At 47.1% G+C, this 18344-nt stretch overlaps 1 protein-coding gene across 1 annotated transcript in view; it reads right to left on the bottom strand.

Moving 5' to 3' along the window:
- The window catches only part of BFSP1 (beaded filament structural protein 1), a 38097-nt gene extending 20874 nt beyond the window's left edge, over positions 1-17223 (bottom strand). The window contains exons 1-3 of the mRNA XM_040248008.1: positions 16260-17223; positions 10770-10830; positions 942-1037 (exon numbers count right to left, since the gene is read on the bottom strand). Coding sequence (XP_040103942.1) covers positions 942-1037; positions 10770-10830; positions 16260-16633 — 531 coding nt within the window. The 5' untranslated portion in view covers positions 16634-17223. The remainder of the gene's footprint in view (positions 1-941; positions 1038-10769; positions 10831-16259) is intronic.
- Between the last annotated feature and the right edge of the window lie 1121 nt (positions 17224-18344).

Genomic DNA, 18344 nt, shown 5'->3' with positions numbered 1-18344 from the left:
GGGGAAGGAAAGAGTTCTCATTAAAACCTGAACTGCCTGAGTTTCTCCCTCCAGTCCAAGGTGACCCTCGGGATATCAGACAGTGACCTGCTCTGAGGGCACCTGATGCCTCCTTTTATCTACACAAAAGCTGCCCTCTGCCGCCTGGAGCAGGTCCCGAGGAAGAGACACAGACACTGAAGCTGGAGGGAGGCCAGGTCCCTGGAGAGGTCAGCCCTCGGGTCTGCTGTGCTCAGATGACACAGCTGGGCAGGAAAGGAGTGTCTGGCACTTGCATTTTCAAGATGCACAAGCTCAGAGAGGTTAGACCACTGGCCTTAGGTTACATAGCTCTGGGACTGGACTTTCCCAGAACACCAAGCACCCCCACCCCACCGCAGCATGAGGCTATGAGAAGCTGGCAGGGCTGAGGGCAGAACACAGCAGTGCCTGAGAGGAGGCTCCCGCTATTGCTGTTTAGTCGCTCAGTCGTGTCCGACTCTGTGCAACCCCGTGGACTGTGGCCCACCAGGCTCCTCTGCCCGTGGGATTTCCCAGGTGAGAATGCTGGAGTGGGTTGCCATTTCCTTCTCCAGGGGGCTCCTGCAGGCCACATGTTCCTTCAGAGGCAGCAGTGAAAATTACAGTTTTTGCATTTTCTCCATTTTCTGATCTGAACCAGTTGACAGGCAACAGCCTGACCAAGATGGATCCATGTGCAATCAATCACTCTGTGGACTGTAATGTTTCCCACAGATACTGGCTCCCACCCCATCCCCTGACACACACACCCCAAAACCACCTCCCCCTCTGCACGTCTGGTTCACTAAGCACTGTCCAGCCCAGTTCACCTGGGCAGCCCACTCCACCTGGGCAGCCCACTCCAGCCGTCTCATTTTTCAGCCACGAGAGCCCCAGACTGGTTTCCAGTGGGAAAGTGCTGCAAGAGGGGTTGTGGTTACCTTTTTGTACCTGTCCCTGGCTGCACTAATGTCATCCTGCAGAAACTGGGCTTCAATCTGAAGACGCAGGTTACGTAGCAGGGCTTCATCTGCCTCCTGCAATGAAAGCGTCACAATTCCGACTCGGAGAGGCTGTGGGGTGGGTGTGAATCTGAATACACAGACCACCAGGGGTCTGGTTAACATGCCGACGGCTGTTTGGTAGGTCTGGGACAGCGTCTGGGATTCTCCATTTCTAGCAGAGCATTGGGTTAGCCCACTGGATCTGGTCTAGCACAATAGCTCTCAGGCAGGGGTGATTCTGCCCCCGGGGGACGTTTGGCACAATCTGGACACAATTTTAATTGTCACCACTTGGGAGGTGGAGTGCTACTACCTGGCATCGAGTGGGTAGGGGTCACAGATGCTGCTAAACATTTCACAATACATAGGACAACCTCACACAACAAATAAACCTCCAGTCCCTAATGCCAATAGTGCCAGGGCTAGGAAGCCTTGATCTAGAAAGATAAGGGAAAAACAGTATGCTTGCATCCCAATAACCTTAAAATTGCTTCCCTGGTGGCTCACATGGTAAAAATCTACCTGCAGTGCCCACGACGCAGGTTCAGTCCCTGGGTAGGGAAGATCCTGTGGAGGAGGAAACGGCAACCCACTTCAGTATTCTTGCCTGGAAAATTTCATGGCGAGAGGAGCCTGGTAGGCTACAGGCCATGGGGTCACAAAGAGCTGGACATGACTAACACACTTTCGAATTATGGTGCTGGAGAAGCCTCTTGAGAAGCCCTCGGACAGCAAAGAGATCAAACCAATCAATCTTAAAGGAAATCAACCCTGAATATTCATTGGAAGGACTGATGCTGAAGCTCCAAAGCTTTGGCCACCTGATGTGAGGAGCCAAATCATTGGAAAAGACCCTTATGCTGGGAAAGATTGAGGGCAGAAGGAGAAGGGGGTGACAAAGGATGGGATGGTGGGATGGCATCACTGAATCAATGGACATGAATTTGAGTAAACTCCAGGAGAGAGTAAAGGACAGGGAGGCCTGGTGTGCTGCAGTCGATGGGGTCACAAAGAGTCAGACAGGACTTAGCAACTGAACAACAACAACACTTATGCAACCTTAAAATCTCACACATCTGTATTTGTTCTAGAGCCTCTCATCAGTGAGTTGAGTTTCTAAGAATAAGAAACAGCTTTCCCTTAACACTGAAACCTTTACTTTAGAATGAAGTTAGAGCCCTATTTTATATCATTTAAAAACGAACTCTAAATGGGTTAGCTGCTACTGCTGCTGCTAAGTCGCTTCAGTCACGTCCGACTCTGTGTGACCCCATAGACGGGGGCCCACCAGGCTCCTCTGTCCCTGGGATTCTCCAGGCAAGAATACTGGAGGGAGTTGCCATTTCCTTCTCCAATGCATGAAAGTGAAAACTGAAAGTGAAGTCACTCAGTTGTGTCTGACTAGTGACCCCATGGACTGCAGCCTACCAGGCTCCTCCATCTATGGGATTCTCCAAGCAAGAGTACTGGAGTGGGGAAATGGATTAGAGACTTAAATAATTTTATACTGAAACAAAACTCCAAGAAGAAACAGGAAAAAACCTCCCTGACATGGGTGTTGGCAATGAGTTTTTGGACATGACACTTAAAGCACAAGCAACAAAATAAAAAATTGACAAGTAAGACTATTTCTTGCTGCTGTTTAGTCGTTCAGTCACGTGCCATCTTTTGCCACCCCACAGATTGTAGGCCACCAGGCTTCTCTATCCATGGGATTTCCCAAGCAAGAATACTTGAGTGGGATTGCAATTTTCTTCTCCAGGGGGATCTTCCCAACCCAGGGACCAAATCCACATCTTCAGCGACTTCTGCACTGCAAACGGTTTCTTTACCACTGAGCCATTGGGGAGGCCCAAGCAAGACTATATCAAACTCAAAAGCTGTGTACAGCAAAAGACACCATCAATGAAGTCAAAAGACAAACTATTGAGTAGGAACCCTTAATTTTAATAGTTTTCTCCCAAGGACTGTTGACACTTACCTTGGGACCACTCATCTTGAATACAAAATGAATTTTTTAGCATGAATGCTGAGGTGAAGAGTGTTTGCTCCTTTAAAGTTGGAAATGACACAACAGAAGGTCGAATGTTCTTACCAAACTTTCTGATAATTCACCAACTTTTATCTCATCAATCTTCCTTTGACCAACCAAACAGGTGTGAAGTATTTGTGCTCTTAATAAGAAAGTAATATGATGTGTGGAATTGACTTAAATGCTTCAACAATTCAGTGATATGTTACAGGGCCAAGGACCTTGTTCCTCTCCCAAGACACCTCTGCCTTGCATTTCTACCAATACCTGAGGCCTTGCTAAGTGCATTTTTACTGACTTCTTAACGGCGTGCTGTGATTCATGGGGTCGCAAAGAGTTGGACACGACTGAGCGACTGAACTGAACTGAACGGAATGACTTGTTAAAAAGCACTATGAATGTTAGCAACAGGCTCTAATCCATAGAGGCAGAATGTGGTCTGCTAAAATATTTAAGATATTCTCCACCCCTGCATGAACAGAGTTAAGACAGTCAAGGTATGTGGACAGGACAAGATATTCTGAGACCCTTGCCCTCCTGGTACTAATAGGGGTTAGGTTCATCATGCTGAATTGTCCCTGGGAGAGCACAGCATTACTGATGGTCTCATGCAGACACTCCAGGGAAGGCAGGAGGCCCCTTGGAGGTCCTGATGAATGGGCTTCTGAATTACCCAGAATTGTCACATAACCTGTGGAAGCCTCTTCAACAGAGAAATGCTGAAGGAAAGGAAGCCCGGTGTCTTCCCAGCAGTGGAAAAAGGCTGAGGAGCCAGAAAGATCCCAGGTAATCTACAGACTCCAAGGGAAAAAGAGTCAGGCCTCAGGAAGGATAGAAACCAGGGCAGTCCAAAGCAAGTAGCAACTGGCTGTGGCCTGGACACCCAGGATGACCAGCTCCAAAGGCACTTATCTCTGCCCCTCAGGAGTGACATCGCTGAGAGACAGCTGTGATTGGCCCACATGATCATGTGACTGTTATCTTGCTGACAGTCCTACCAGGACCACACTGATAGGAAGGAAGGACCAAGGGCTCAGGGGTGCAGCCCTGCCCACTTCAGGCAGGGTGGTTCCTGGTGGAAGTGACTCTCAGCCCCAAGGAGCAGGCCCTGCTTAGTAGAAACAGCTAACCCTGGGGGCAGAGGCGGGGCAGTGCTGGCTGCAGACTTGTGAGCCAGCCCTTTGGGATGTTTTCCTACCTGCCCCATCCCTCGACCCCTCAAGACTGCTGAGGATGGGGTAGGATAGGGAATTCTCAAACATCTGAAACTTTCACCAAAAATTCATCCACAACTGATACACAATTACTGGAGCTGAAGACCTTTTGTGTTATGACTTACAAAGGGCTATCCCTTCATAAAAACTTTAGAAATAGAAGGGACCCTAGAGGCCATGGGTCCTCAGACATTTTGTAGCCCCGTGTGTGTGGCTGCAAACAAAACATCTCAGGGAAGCCAACATATAGAAGCAAAGCAGAGATGTGCTTCTTAAGGGACATGATGGTTGGGCGGAGGCGGGCGCAGATAGGAACCCTGATTGTCCGGCAACCCTCCTCCATCAGACGCCCTTCAAGGGCTCTGCCAAAGACAGGTCAGAAACCATAGAGTCTCACCTTACAGACAGGGAGACATGGAGCCAGTGCGTCATCAGCTGATTAACAGAAGTTAACAGGAGCTAACAGGCCTGGGGTCTGTCCTGGACTTCCCTCTGCTAGTCAGGAGTTGAACGCTGAGTCCTGACCCCACCCTGCAAGGTGCCTTCTGCTCTTCCCTGACCTTCGGCTCAGGGTCAAGCCCAATAACCCCTTAGGTCCCATCAGCCAACTTTTAAACCTGCTCAGAATGATAACAAAAGGCCAACCCACATTTGCCCTTAAAAGAGAGATTAATCAGATGCCCTGCAAGCACATTCTCTTGCTTTGAAGACAATCATCTGATAAACTGCCTGGAAAAACTCCCAAAGGTGAGTGGCTGCTGCTGGAATGTGCAGCTGCTGGTAGAGAGGGGGGAGAATTCTTTTGGAAGTGTTTTCTTTTGTTTGCACCAGAATTCAGAAATGTGTGGACGCTTGTGTTTTTATTATGCTTTTGGATGCTGTCAGCTGCAGTTTCAAAAGCTCCACCAGCAGAAGCGTCTAGATTTTTCCAAATCAAGACTCTGAGCCAAAAGTCTAATTTTAGAAAATGCTCCAACCCTGATCCTGTGTATGTTTTACATCTAGGCGAGTGGTTCGCAAAGTGTGGTTCCTGGACCACACGATCTGCAAATGATTTGAAATATGAAAGATCTGGTGGATCCCAGACCTATTGGATTAGAATTTCTGGGGTGAAAGGATGAGGAATCTGTTTTAACACACCCTCCACATGCTGCTGATGCTAGACCATCTTTCTTCAGGGGGGCTTCTCGAGTAGCTCAAATGGTAAAGAATCTGCCCACAATTCAAGAGACCTGGATTCGATCCTGGTTCAGGAAGATCCCCTGGAGGAGGGCATGGCAACCCACTCCAGGATTCTTCCCTGGAGAATCCCTTGGACAGAGGACCTGGGAGGCTACAGTCCACTGAGTCGCAAAGAGTCGACACAACTGAGCGACTAACACTTTCACTTTTGAGACCATGTTTTAGAAAGGAACTGGAGAATTAACTGGAGTCCATCATACCCTTGAAAAATCAACCTTGCCAACTCAGCCACAGAGATGCTGGAAATCCATTAAACTGTCTGTCAGTTCAGTTCAGTTCAGTCGCTCAGTCATGTCCGACTCCTTGCGACCCCATGAATCGCAGCACGCCAGGCCTCCCTGTCCATCACCAACTCCCAGAGTTCACCCAAACTCATGTGCATCTTGGAGAAGGCAATGGCACCCCACTGCAGTACTCTTGCCTGGAAAATCCCATGGATGGAGGAGCCTGGAAGGCTGCAGTCCACGGGGTCGCTGAGAGTCAGACATGACTGAGCGACTTCACTTTCACTTTTCACTTTCACGCATTGGAGAAGGGAATGGCACCCCACTCCAGTACTCTTGCCTGGAGAATCCCAGGGACGGAGGAGCCTGGTGGGCTGCCGTCTATGGGGTCACACAGAGTCGGACTCAACTGAAGTGACTTAGCAGCAGCAGCAGCATGTGCATCTAGTCAGTGATGCCACCCAGCCATCTCACCCTCTGTCGTCCCCTTCTCCTCCTGCCCCCAATCCCTCCCAGCATCAGAGTCTTTTCCAATGAGTAAACTCTTCGCATGAGGTGGCCAAAGTATTGGAGTTTCAGCCTCAGCATCAGTCCTCCCAATGAACACTCAGGACTGATGCCCTTTAGGATGGACTGGTTGGATCTCCTTGCAGTCCAAGGGACTCTCAAGAGTCTTCTCCAACACCACAGTTCAAAACCATCAATTCTTTGATGCTCAGCTTTCTTCACAGTCCAACTCTCACATCCATACATGACCACAGGAAAAACCACAACCTTGACTAGAGGGAACTTTGTTGGCAAAGTAATGTCTCTGCTTTTTAATATGCTATCTAGGTTGGTCATAACTTTCCTTCCAAGGAGTAAGTGTCTTTTAATTTCATGGCTGCAATCACCATCTGCAGTGATTTTGGAGCCCAAAAATATAAAGTCTGACACTGTTTCCACTGTTTCCCCATCTATTTCTTGTGAAGTGATGGGACTGGATGCCATGATCTTCGTTTTCTGAATGTTAGCCAAACCCAACTATTTAAAAATCATCAGCTCAGTTCTAGTAAGTTCTAAGGGAGCATAGCCTATGCAAATACTGAACCCTATGCTGTACACCTAAAACTAACATAATATTGAAAATCAACTATTAGTTCATTAAAAAATTAAAAATTAAAAACAAAACAATTAAATGCTAATGGAAAAAATAAAGGAAGACCCTGTCCATACCTACCAAGGGTGAACCCTGTCCATACCTACCAGGGGCTCTGAGTCATTTCAGTGAGGGTGAGCTCCTGCCCTGACAGAGAGGTGACATCCCACCTCTTTTTTTGGTTAAAAAAACCCCAAAATCCTCAAGGCTGTTCTGAGGTTCCGAGAGCTGGTGCAGGGACCTCTCCATTCACCGCATCTACATCCTGTGTTCGTGATTTCTGACACATCCAAAATCTACTATTCACCCTGTATTCTTTTCCAGTTGATTCATGTTTATTGACATGTATTTAAAAAGAAATTTTTTTAATTTTTAAAGAAATTTTTTATGTCATCCACTATAGAGAAAAGGTAGTCACAAAAACAAATTCACAGCAATTCCAAAGCTAATCCCTCCACACACTTCCACTCCACCAGGGTTACACAGCCGCATCTGGAGAGAACTAGGCTGGTGTCCATAGTATCAGGTGACCTACAGTAACAACTGTAACAGGCAGGTCACATCTACGATTGTGTCATTGAACCTTCACCAGCCATGCAGACAAACACCTGCTCTTGAGGTGGGAACCGGCATTGTTCCCATTTTCCAGATGGAGAAACTGAGGTGCCGAGAGAGGAAGCCATTCGCCATGGAGTGAGGGGTCCTAGTAGCAGGTCACCCTCCTGCTCTAGACGGCACAGCTCTCACGGGGAGCAGGGTCTCCCCTGCACCTGAGAACAGCCATGCCGAATCCTGTGTGGCCCCCACCCACCCTACTGCCTGGTCCCATCCTCCCACAGAACCTTCATAACATCCCCACTGGACTCAGATCCCAACTGTCCACATGCTACATCACAGAATGAAGGGGGGGAAAGGGTGGAATGCCTTTCCCTTATTTTCCATTTTCTATTTCTTATTTGTCTACTGGGAATACGCACTGCTTTTGTAATAGAAAAATTGAAGGTTTGAGCTTGTTTTTAAGTAGTGTCACTTGCCACCAAAGGTTAAAAGGACTAAGTTCTTTCTCTTGCCTCTTCGAGGAAGGCCCAGGGCAACACTCTGCAGGGCAGGCAACAACCTCAGTCCAGAGGGAGCCCTACCTGCGGTGAGGACAATCGCAAAGCAGAGCAAGCCATTCAGGGGGCGGAAAAGGGCTGAAAAGTGCCTAAAGCTGAAGGCGGTCAGCTTCCTCTGTTCCCAGAGGCCTCGGTCTGTGGGAGCAGCAGTCCCACCTGGGAGCCTGGAATTTCCGCCAAAAACAATGGGGATGAGCCATGGGTGTCACTCGAACTGCTGAGTGAAGTAGAAGGCTAATAAGGCCCAAATCAAGTCAGACTTCCAACCCAGCTCAGCACACGGCCAGTCACTGAGCTGTGTGCACAGGACCCCTCTGCAGGACACCCTCCCTGCCAACTCTGGGCTCACGTCTGGGTGCCCACCTGCCCAATCCAGTTTCTATCAATCGACCTGTGTGATTACTAAAATTTCCTTCACTCAGTGACTTGGACAACATGTCAGACATTCACACATGGACAGACACAGAAGAATCACACAGTGGGTGATATCCACGAAGCAACACTCGGTGTCCCAAGTGTAGTTCTGACCCTCCCACCAACTGGCAGAATAGTCCTGGACAACAGAGATCGGACAAAGCCAGGGGACTAGTAACCAACACCCTGAGCAAACCCTGACAGTCTGAAGTCCTTGCCTGGAGCTCCATGTGGAGAAGAATCTTTTTTTAATTTATTTTATTAAAGTGAAGTTGATTTACAATGTTTTGTTAATTTCTGCTGCATAGCAAAGTGACTCAGTTATACACTCATAAATATGTTCTTTTTCATATTCTTTTCCATTATGGTTTATCCCAGGATATTGAATATAGTTCCCTGTGCTCTACAGCAGGACCTTATTGCTTATCCATTCTCTATACAATAGTTTGTATCTGCTAATCTCAGCCTCCCACTGCATCCCACCACCACCCTACTCCTCCCTGACAACCACAAGTCTCTACATTTGAGAGTGTGTTTCTACTGTATAGATAGGTTCATCTGTGTCATAGTTTAGGTTCCACACATAGTGATTCATATGATATTTGTCTTTCTCTTTCTGACTTACATAATTAGTATGGTAATCTCTAGGTCCATCCATGCTGCTGCAAATGGCATTATTTATTTTTTATGACTGAGTAATGTTCCATGGTATATATGTGTGAACATGAAAGTTGCTCAGTTGTGTCCAACTCTTAGGGATCCCGTGGACTATACAGTCCATGGAATTCTCCAGGCCAGAATACTGGAGTGGGTAGCCTTTCCCTTCTCCAGGGGATCTTCCCAACCCAGGGATCAAACCCAGGTCTCTCGCATTGAGGATAGATTCTTTTCCAGCTGAGCCACCAGGGAAGCATCTTCTTTTATTCATTCATCTATTGATGGCTATTTAGGTTGTTTCCAAGTCTTGGCTACTGTGAACAGTGCTGCTTATGTACATAGGGGTGCATGTATCTTTTCAAATTATGGTTTTGTCCAGATTATGGTTTTGTCCAGATTATGGTTTTTCCCAGGAGTGAGTGAGATTGCTGGATCATATGGCAACCATTTGGAGAAGACTCTTAAGGCCACATCTGGGTGCAGCAGGGAAGGGTGACAGATTTTATCAGCAATGAGGTTATGGGTGGGGAAGAGGAGAAGGTGAAAGCAGCCAGGTACCCTGAATAAGCAGCCCTTCACCTCATCAGTCCCCGTAGGTCCTTCCTTCTGACATTTGAGCTCCAAGATGATCAGCAAAGGACCATGCTCAGACCTATTGGCCACGGATAACCTCTGCAGTCCAGGATCACTCTGCTATCTGGTAGTCGAGCTCTCCTGGCTACAGCAGAAAGATCCAGTCAGTTAGGAAATGCTGGAGGATCCAGAAAAGGAAACTGCCCCGGCAGAGAACAGTTCCCCCTAAGCTCTGGTACCTTCCTCGCAGAGACAGTCCATACTTCGAGAGTGAGGAATTTGAGGGGAAAAGGAGATTTCGTCCTCTGTTCTCCTGGGACTTTCCCCGGGGAGGAGTCTTCTCAAGACTCTTAGCCGACAGGATACGGTAGCACTGATCCAAGTAACCAGTGCCTGGAGCAAGTCCTCTCCCAAGTTTGCTGCAAACCACAGCCAGCCTCTGTGGCACTGACGTCCTGATGGCCGAGCAAAGCAATGAGCTTCATTGTCTAGCGATCTCTCACAAGCTCGTGTAGCTTGTGGGATAGGAGTGCATGGGGGTGTGTGCACTCACTCACAAAGATTTCATTGAAGTTACAAAGCCATGAAGGAGGGCGGCAGACAGACATAGAGAACAGACTTGTTGCTGCCAAGTTGTGGGGGGAGGGGAGGGATGGATTGGGAGGTTGGGATTTGCAGATGCAAATTATTATATGTAGGAAGGATAAACAACCAGGTCCTACTGTACAGCTCATAAAACCATCAGTTCAGTTCAGTCACGCAGTCATTTCTGACTCTGTAACCGCATGGACTGCAGCATGCCAGGCCTCCCTGTCCATCACCAACTCCTGGAGATTACCCAAACTCATGTCCATTGAGTCAGTGATGCCATCCAACCATCTCATCCTCATCCATAAAACCATAATGGGAAAGAAGATGCAAAAGAATGTACATATATGTATAATTGAGTCACTTTGCTGTACAGCAGAAATTAACATTGTAAATCAATAAATAAATTGATACTTCAGTAAAACTTTTTCAAAAGGGAGAGTGACCTCAAAAGACATGGAGGAGTCTTGAAAGAACACAAAAAGGAGGCGTGTGGAACAACAATCATTCAGCCGCTTAGCTCATCCCACCATGAATCTATTCAAACCCCAGGTCGGGCTCTGCTTACCTTGTTGAGTCGTTCCAGCATCTCCTTCAGCAGCAGTTGACACTCACACTCATTTTCATACCTGTAGACGGGACACAGAAGGCAGAGTGGGGCATTCAGTCAGCCTGAGTCCTGCACCCTCTCTTTATGGGAAGCTGGAGCTGATGCTGTCTTTCGGAGCCCACTCACCCTTTCCCAACCTTCTCCATGGTATACATAGGGGGCGCCATACATGGAGACCCAGCCCCAAGCCCCCAGCACCCCCTCCTAGCCACCCAAGGATGCAGGAATCAGACCTCAGCACAGCTGTCACCCCAGGATCGCAACTGCAATCCTGGGGGCTGCCCTAAGGTTCTGCCCCAAACACCACTGCTGACCTTGCCTGGCTATCCTATACTATTGTATTCATCCACCTGAGACAGCTTTTCTGGATTGTGTCCTTCCATCCTTACAAAACCCTGGAAGAAAGCAGTTGCTGTTACCCCACGTGAAAGATGGAGAAACTGAGGTTGAGAAACTGGCCCGAGGCCCCTGTAGATGCCCTGGGCACTTCACTCACAGCACCAGCATCTCTCAGAATTGTTCTGCACACCCAGAGCCTCCCCTGGGCTGGGCGGCAGGGCAAGCCAGACAGGCCAAAGAGCCAGTCCGCCTGAGAGCAGCCTGCAAGCTCCAACAGGGCGAGTGGGGACACACACACGGCCCGGCTCCCTCCCTCCCAGCTGGGACCACAGGCGCTCCATCCCACAGGTGGGCGCCAGTGGCCACCGAGGTAACTTGCTGGATAAGGCACCGCTTGGTCTTTCCCTGCCTCCCTCACTTCCCCACTCCCCAACTGCTGCTCCCTGACACCATCCCCCAAATAAACAACTTTCTCAGGCTCAGCTCCTGGAGGATTTCACACATAGAGGAGTTAGTCAGGATTCAGACGTGAGCCTGCCACATCTACCACGCTGCCTGTGTAGAGCAGGGACACCTCCAAAGTTATAAGCATGCACAAGATTAAGAAAGCAGTTGGTGCTAGGAGCACATGTATTTTTTTCTCCTAGTCAGCTTCTTCCCTGGAGTCCTAAAAAAAAAAAAAAATGCTAAAGATCAAGGAAGCAGAGAAACACCAGAAACCATTCTGGTCAGAACAAGGTTCCCTCTAGGGGGAATTTCATCCCCTGAAGAAAAAGAGAAAGCCCCTTCCCCAGTGACCCCCACCTCACTCCCTGTAAGCTGTTCCCAGTATCCATCCTAATAGGAGAGAGGAAGCCATGTTTGGAAGCCACAGGGCTGCCTAGAATAAAGACTACATTTCCCAGCCTTCCTTGCAGCTCAGTGTGGCCATGTGACTCAGTCCTGACCAATGGGAAGCAAACATGCCTGTGGCCACTTGAAGATATCTTTGGTAAGAGATGATGTAGGTATGTCCTTCTACATCCCTTCCTCCATCTTGTCCCTTGAAACACCAGTGCTGCCTTCTTGAAGGCCACACACAGCCTTGTGGGCCTTGATTACCATAGGGTGCCATACTAAACTGCTAGCCCAGACCTTACACAAGAAATAAACAATCTTCCACTTTGGATAAGCCAATGTTAACTTGGAATTTATTTGTAGTTGAAACGAATCCTACTTAGCACTTAGCCCAACCTACAAAGCCTGGCTTTCTGTATCCCTGCACACCCATGCCACAGGTTCAAGTTAGGACTTTACACTGACAGGTGCTGGGAAACTGCAGCTCGGAATCAAAAGTCCTGACCTCAGGGAAGAACACTGTTCTCAGTGTCCCCATTTCCAGAGCCATCCAAGAAGCTCAGCTGTAACCAGTAAGCAAAATATATGTGCATAAGCTTTTCTTTTCACACCAGGATGTCAGATTTAGCAGTTTGTTTTCTGTGTGGCTCTAATGAAGCCAGAAATGATTTTTTTTAATAGTTAATTCGCTTTAAAAATAAAACTGTTAACAAAATTTAATTTTCTTAATGCTTTTTCCTGCTAGAAACATCCAAGAATTTCTATACCTTAAAAACATATTTAGGGATTTCCCTAGTGGTCCAGTGATTAAGACTGCACACCTTCAGTGCAGGGGACCCGGGTTTGATCCTTTGTGGGAGAACTAAGATCCCACATGCTGCACACAGCCAAATACTTTTTTAAAAATAATTTTTAAAATGTTCAAAACATATTTAATAAACAAGATATTAACCGAGTTTCATACTGTAGACAAGTCTAGGTATTATATTAAAGACAGGCAATCTCATTATAAAGAATTCATGGTAAGAATTCATAAAATATTCACATATTCATAGAAGTGAATTCATAAGGTAGAAAAAACCACTTTGGCTTCAATCATCTGACTGACAGAATTATTTTTAGCTTCCAGCAATTTGGTTAATTGATTTATTAATTTATTTAATATTATTTATTAATTTATTAATGTATTTATGCATCATTGTATTTATAGTATTTTGGTAGTTTTGTTTTTATTTAGTTTTTATTTTATTTAGCCTTTCTTTGATGTGCTAAAGACCTGATTTTGAAATTATACAACTATCCAGGTAAAGAATATGCCTAACAAGGCTGCATATACCTTCCTGTTTCTGCATTAATTTCACCTATTTCTGGCTAGTCATCACCACACCTTTGGAATTAAACCAAACTCAGTGTATGTCCCCAGTGTATTACAGATGTGTATAATTTTTACAATGATTTTCTAATCTTACTACCCAATTTTAACTATCAAAACTTCTCTAAGGGGGCACTGGGAGGGAATAAACTAATGAGAATTATCAAATAAATCAGAGAGCCTGAGGGGCCAGCTCCATGATGGACACACAACTCAGAATCAAGTAAAATCAGGAAAACTCAACACAGCCACCCTCTATTGAGGGCTCCCAGGAGTCATGCTTGCCCAGCCAAATCACAGCCGACTGTGACCCAAGGTATCCAGATGACCCATGGAGCTGCCTTATGTCAACCAACATTCACCTCCATTGCTTTAGGTAACATGAACTTTATATGAGTGAAGGCCTCACTCCACAGGCATCCAAGGAAGGTTTCTCTCCAAGACACAGCATTCTGGAAAGCTTGTGGGCCTCCAGGCGAAAAACCCAAGATCAAGTCCTGCCATCCACAGGCCCTCTGCAAGCCTCAGTTTTCCCTTGAAGAGCTATAGGGATTTTCAGGTGCCTTCTTCCAAGATCAAAATCATAAACAGGGACTTTCCTGGCAGTCCAATGGTTAAGAGTCTACACTTCCACTGCAGGGGCCAAAGGTTCAATCCCTGGTTAGGGAACTAAGATCCTGCATGCCACACAACACAGCTAAAAAAAAGAAAACCAGAAACAGCAGGACTGATGGAATGAATGCTTATGATCAGATAAACAGGCTCGATATACAATGCTGAATAACCTGGTCACGTCTGGGGCTGAGAATATGGAATACAAACACAGAGCACATTTGAAGAAAACTCTCCAGCTACCCTAGACCAGAGATCCTCAAACCTGGCTGTTCACTGAAATTACCAGTGGAGCTCATTAAATATGGAAATCCTGGGCTCCACTTGAGGTCCCGGATCAGGTCTACCTCTGAATTTTTTTCATTAATTTATATAATTTTTAAACAGATAAATCTCTTACATGGTCAGAGAATTTTTTTAATGACATCAGAAGATGTTAAGTTAAAATTCTTGTTCACCCTCCCTTATCCTCACAGGTAAGCAGTGTTGTTAGGTTTCTGTGTGTGTGCTTGTGTCCTTTTGCAAGCAAAAAATCTCTATGCCTCCCCCTGTCTTTTTAAAATAGATAATAATAACACACTATTTTTTAATAATTGCATAGAATTCCATTGCATGAATGAAGCACAATTTCATAACCTGACTCCTATTAACAGGCATTCAGATTGGTCCCAGGTCTTAGTTACTGAGATCATGCCACAGGGAATATCCTTGTAGACATGTCCTTTGTCACCTGCTAGAGTATCAGAGGGGGCTGCCCAGTGGCGCTACTGGTAAAGAACCCACCTGCCAAATGCAGGAAACATAAGAAATGCGGGCTCGATCCCTGGGTCAGGAAGATTCCCCAGAGAAGGAAATGGCAACCCACTCCAGTATTCTTGCCTGGAGAAGTCCACGGACAGAGGAGCCAGGCGGGCTACAGTCCATAGGGTCACAGAGTCGGACTACACTGAAGTGACTTAGCACACACACACACAGAGTATCCAAGGATAAATTCCCTGGAGCACCCAGCTGAGTCAAAGTGCACACTCATTTATAACCTGGAAAAATGTTGACAAATTGCTGAGCATCTTTTTTTTAACAGCTTTTAGGGTGATTTTAAAGCATTATTCATTCTATCAAAAGGGGGCACATTACCCAGGACCAGGACTTCTGAAACTTCAGTGTTTAACTTAAATGCTGAATCACCTGGGGGGGTCTTGTTAAAGTGCAGTCAGATCCAGGAGCTCTGGAGGTGGGCCCAAGAGTCTCCTTTTTTAACAAGCTCCTGGGTGATGGGAAACTGCTGGTCCATGGGTCACACTTTGAGTAGCCAGACCCTAGAGGACACAGGTTGAAACAATGTCCAGGTGTCAGCTGTGATATAGTGAAAACAGTTAGACTTTGCATGTTCAAGACCTGAATTCCAATCCTGGTGCAGCACTCACCAGCTGAGTGACCTTTCCCCTAAATCAATACATTGTCTGAACCCCAGTCTCCTCATCTGTGAAATGGGTGCAATACTCTCTATAACAGGATGAGCCTGGAGCATTAATAAACTTCCATCATGGGGTGTCAAAGTTAGCCTCAACTTAGCAACGAACAAAAATCTCAAAAACACTATGCAGAACAGAAGGGGCCAGACACACAGAACATGTCTAGAAGATTCTATTTTTTGTGAAATTCTAGAACAGGCAATAGTAACCTATGGTGACAGAAATCAGAACCCTGGGTGCCTCCGTTGAAGGGACTGGGGAGGAGGAACCAAAGACTGGAAAAGGGCAAAAGGGAACTTTCTTGGGTAGAGGAAATATCTTGTTTAAGTAGTTAAATGGGTACCTACGTTTCTCAAACTCATTACACTATGCTCTTGAATGTGTGCGTTTTATTGCATGTAATTATATCCTGGTGGCGCAGAGGTTAGGGCGTCTGCCTGCAATGTGGGAGACCTGGATTCAATCTCTGGGTCGGGAAGATCCCCTGGAGAAGGAAATGGCAACTCACTCCAGTATTCTTGCCTGGAGAATCCCAGGGACGGAGGAGTTTGGTGGGCTACAGTCCACGGGTCGCAAAGAGTCGGACACGACTGAGCGAATTCACTTTCAAGATAGGTTAAAAAAGTAAATTACACCATTTCGTGTTGTGTGACACAGCATCACAATGGAAGCTAGCCTTAGCTCAGGGAAATGCACACGTGCGTGCCTCCGCGGAGATGAAGTCATCGGTCGCCCTGGGATCAGAGACGGCCCTCCCAGCCCAGTGGCCGCGCGCTCCCGGCCCGCGCCGCCTGTCACCCTAGAGGCGCCGCTTACTTGCTCCGGAACTCGTCGAGCGCGCGCTGCGCCTCTGCGCCTTGGCGCTCCAGCCGGGTGCGCTCGGCCGCCAGGTCCCGGGCGCGCTGGCGGTTGCCCTCGACGTGGCGGGCCAGGGCATCCTCGGGGCCGGCCAGCTCATCCAGGCGCTGGAAGGCGTCCAGCTGCCTCCGGAGGACGGCATGGCGCTGCTCGAGCGCCCGGGCCCGTTGGACGTGAGCGGCCACGCGCTCGCCGAGCCCCTGCAGCGCCGCCAGGTTCGGCGCGGCCGCTCGGCCTTCCGCCAGGCGGTCGGGCTCTGCGGCGCGCGGCGCCTCCTCGGCGCGCTCATACTGCTCCTTGCGGGTCTGGAAGACGTAGCTGCGCCGGTACATGGCTCCTCTGCGGGCGGGTGCACGGCCGGCTCCCGGAGGCACCTCGCCGAGCCAGCAGTCCGCTAAATAAACATCGGAGGCCCAGGGCGCGCAGCTGGGACGTTCCAGAGCGTGTCAGCTGTCTCTCCACGCGGCGCCCAGCCTCGGGGAGAACAAAAGAGCGGCGGGCGCCGCTTTTGTGCGCTGGCTTAGCGGCCCATACAGCTCTCGGGGTTGGAAGGTTACCCAGCGCCATGAGGGTTTTGTTCCGGGATTGTCGAGCCCGTTGCTTTTGAGTAAATGGAGAGTCAGGAGGACAAAAGAAGCATGCCTTTCTTCTGACTTGCTTCCACTGTGGAATTGCGAAGGAAGCCCAAGGGGACTTGTTAACCTTGGTCTAGCTGGAGAGCCCAAGGACCCCTGACTTTGTCTCTTCTCTCTCTTTCTGTCAAGCTCTCAATTCTAGAGCTTTTTAACAATACCTTTTTCTTTTCTGATTACTTAAGCAGCTATTTTTCGTAATTACACCATGGCATTAAAGAGTCCTCTTTATGTTAGTGGTTCTTAACTTTGGATGCAATATCAAATGGCACTTCTCAATAAATTGTGAGGTGTGTGGCAAGTTCTTACTGATACTTGTACGTGTTTGTAAGGAATCTCTTCTTTGCACAGAAACTCAGAAAACCTTGCACAGTTGTTGTTACTATTAATACTATCCTGAGGCTCATGGATTCTGACAGCCTTTCTGGAGTAGGAGATGCAAGCCGAGCTCCATTAGGACATTGGCATAATACATTCTTCCAACCAAAGAAAAAATTCTTACGGCCTAAAGATTTGATAAATTGGCCAACTCTAAATTAGATATATAAAGGAATTTGTGTCACTATGTTTCATTTTAATTTATATTAAGGAAATAATAAAGCTAGGCTTTGACAAATTTAAAAGTGAATTATGGGTGTTGAAAGAAATGAATAGCATTTGATGAGACTGTTCCTAGATAGAAATGTTTTGTCCTCCAATTTAAAAAATCATTATCATAAGCCTGTTTTCATAAAAAGATTAGCAGTACCATATAATTAACAACTCTGTTGATTGTATATGCTGCTGCTACTGCTAAGTCGCTTCAGTCTTGTCCGACTCTATGCAACCCCATAGACAGCAGCCCACCAGGCTCCCCCATCCCTGGGATTCTCCAGGCAAGAACACTGGAGTGGGCTGCCATTTCCTTCTCCAATGAATGAAAGTGAAAAGTGAAAGTGAAGTCGCTCAGTCGTGTAGGACCCTTCTCGACCCCATGGACTGCAGCCTACCGGGCTCCTCCATCCATGGGATTTTCCAGGCAAGAGTACTGGAGTGGGGTGCCATTGCCTTCTCCGGTTGATTGTATATAGTATACTACAAATTAAAGTCATAGTTAACAAAGATGAAGAGAATTACACAGATCTTTGTTGGGTTTCTCGGAATTTATTTTTTCTCCAGAAAGACTAAGACATGGATTCAGTCTGGGATGAATCTATGTAAGGACCAAAATTGTGCTGGTAGTGTAGTTATTCTATTTTCTTGTGTTAAGTCATTTAAAAATAGATTTTATGATCAAATCAAGGAGAACCAACGCTTATTAATATTTTATGTAGTATGACACACATATACCATGCTGATGCCATAGCAAATTGGTTTCAGGCTTCCTAGAGAGCAAAACCAACATAGAACAAGAATTGATTTATTTAAAAAA

Source organism: Oryx dammah, unplaced genomic scaffold (assembly GCF_014754425.2).
Source record: "Oryx dammah isolate SB20612 unplaced genomic scaffold, SCBI_Odam_1.1 HiC_scaffold_10, whole genome shotgun sequence".
NCBI lineage: Eukaryota > Metazoa > Chordata > Mammalia > Artiodactyla > Bovidae > Oryx > Oryx dammah.
Note: the sequence above shows the minus strand (reverse complement) of the source record. Positions and strands in the feature narration are given on the sequence as shown.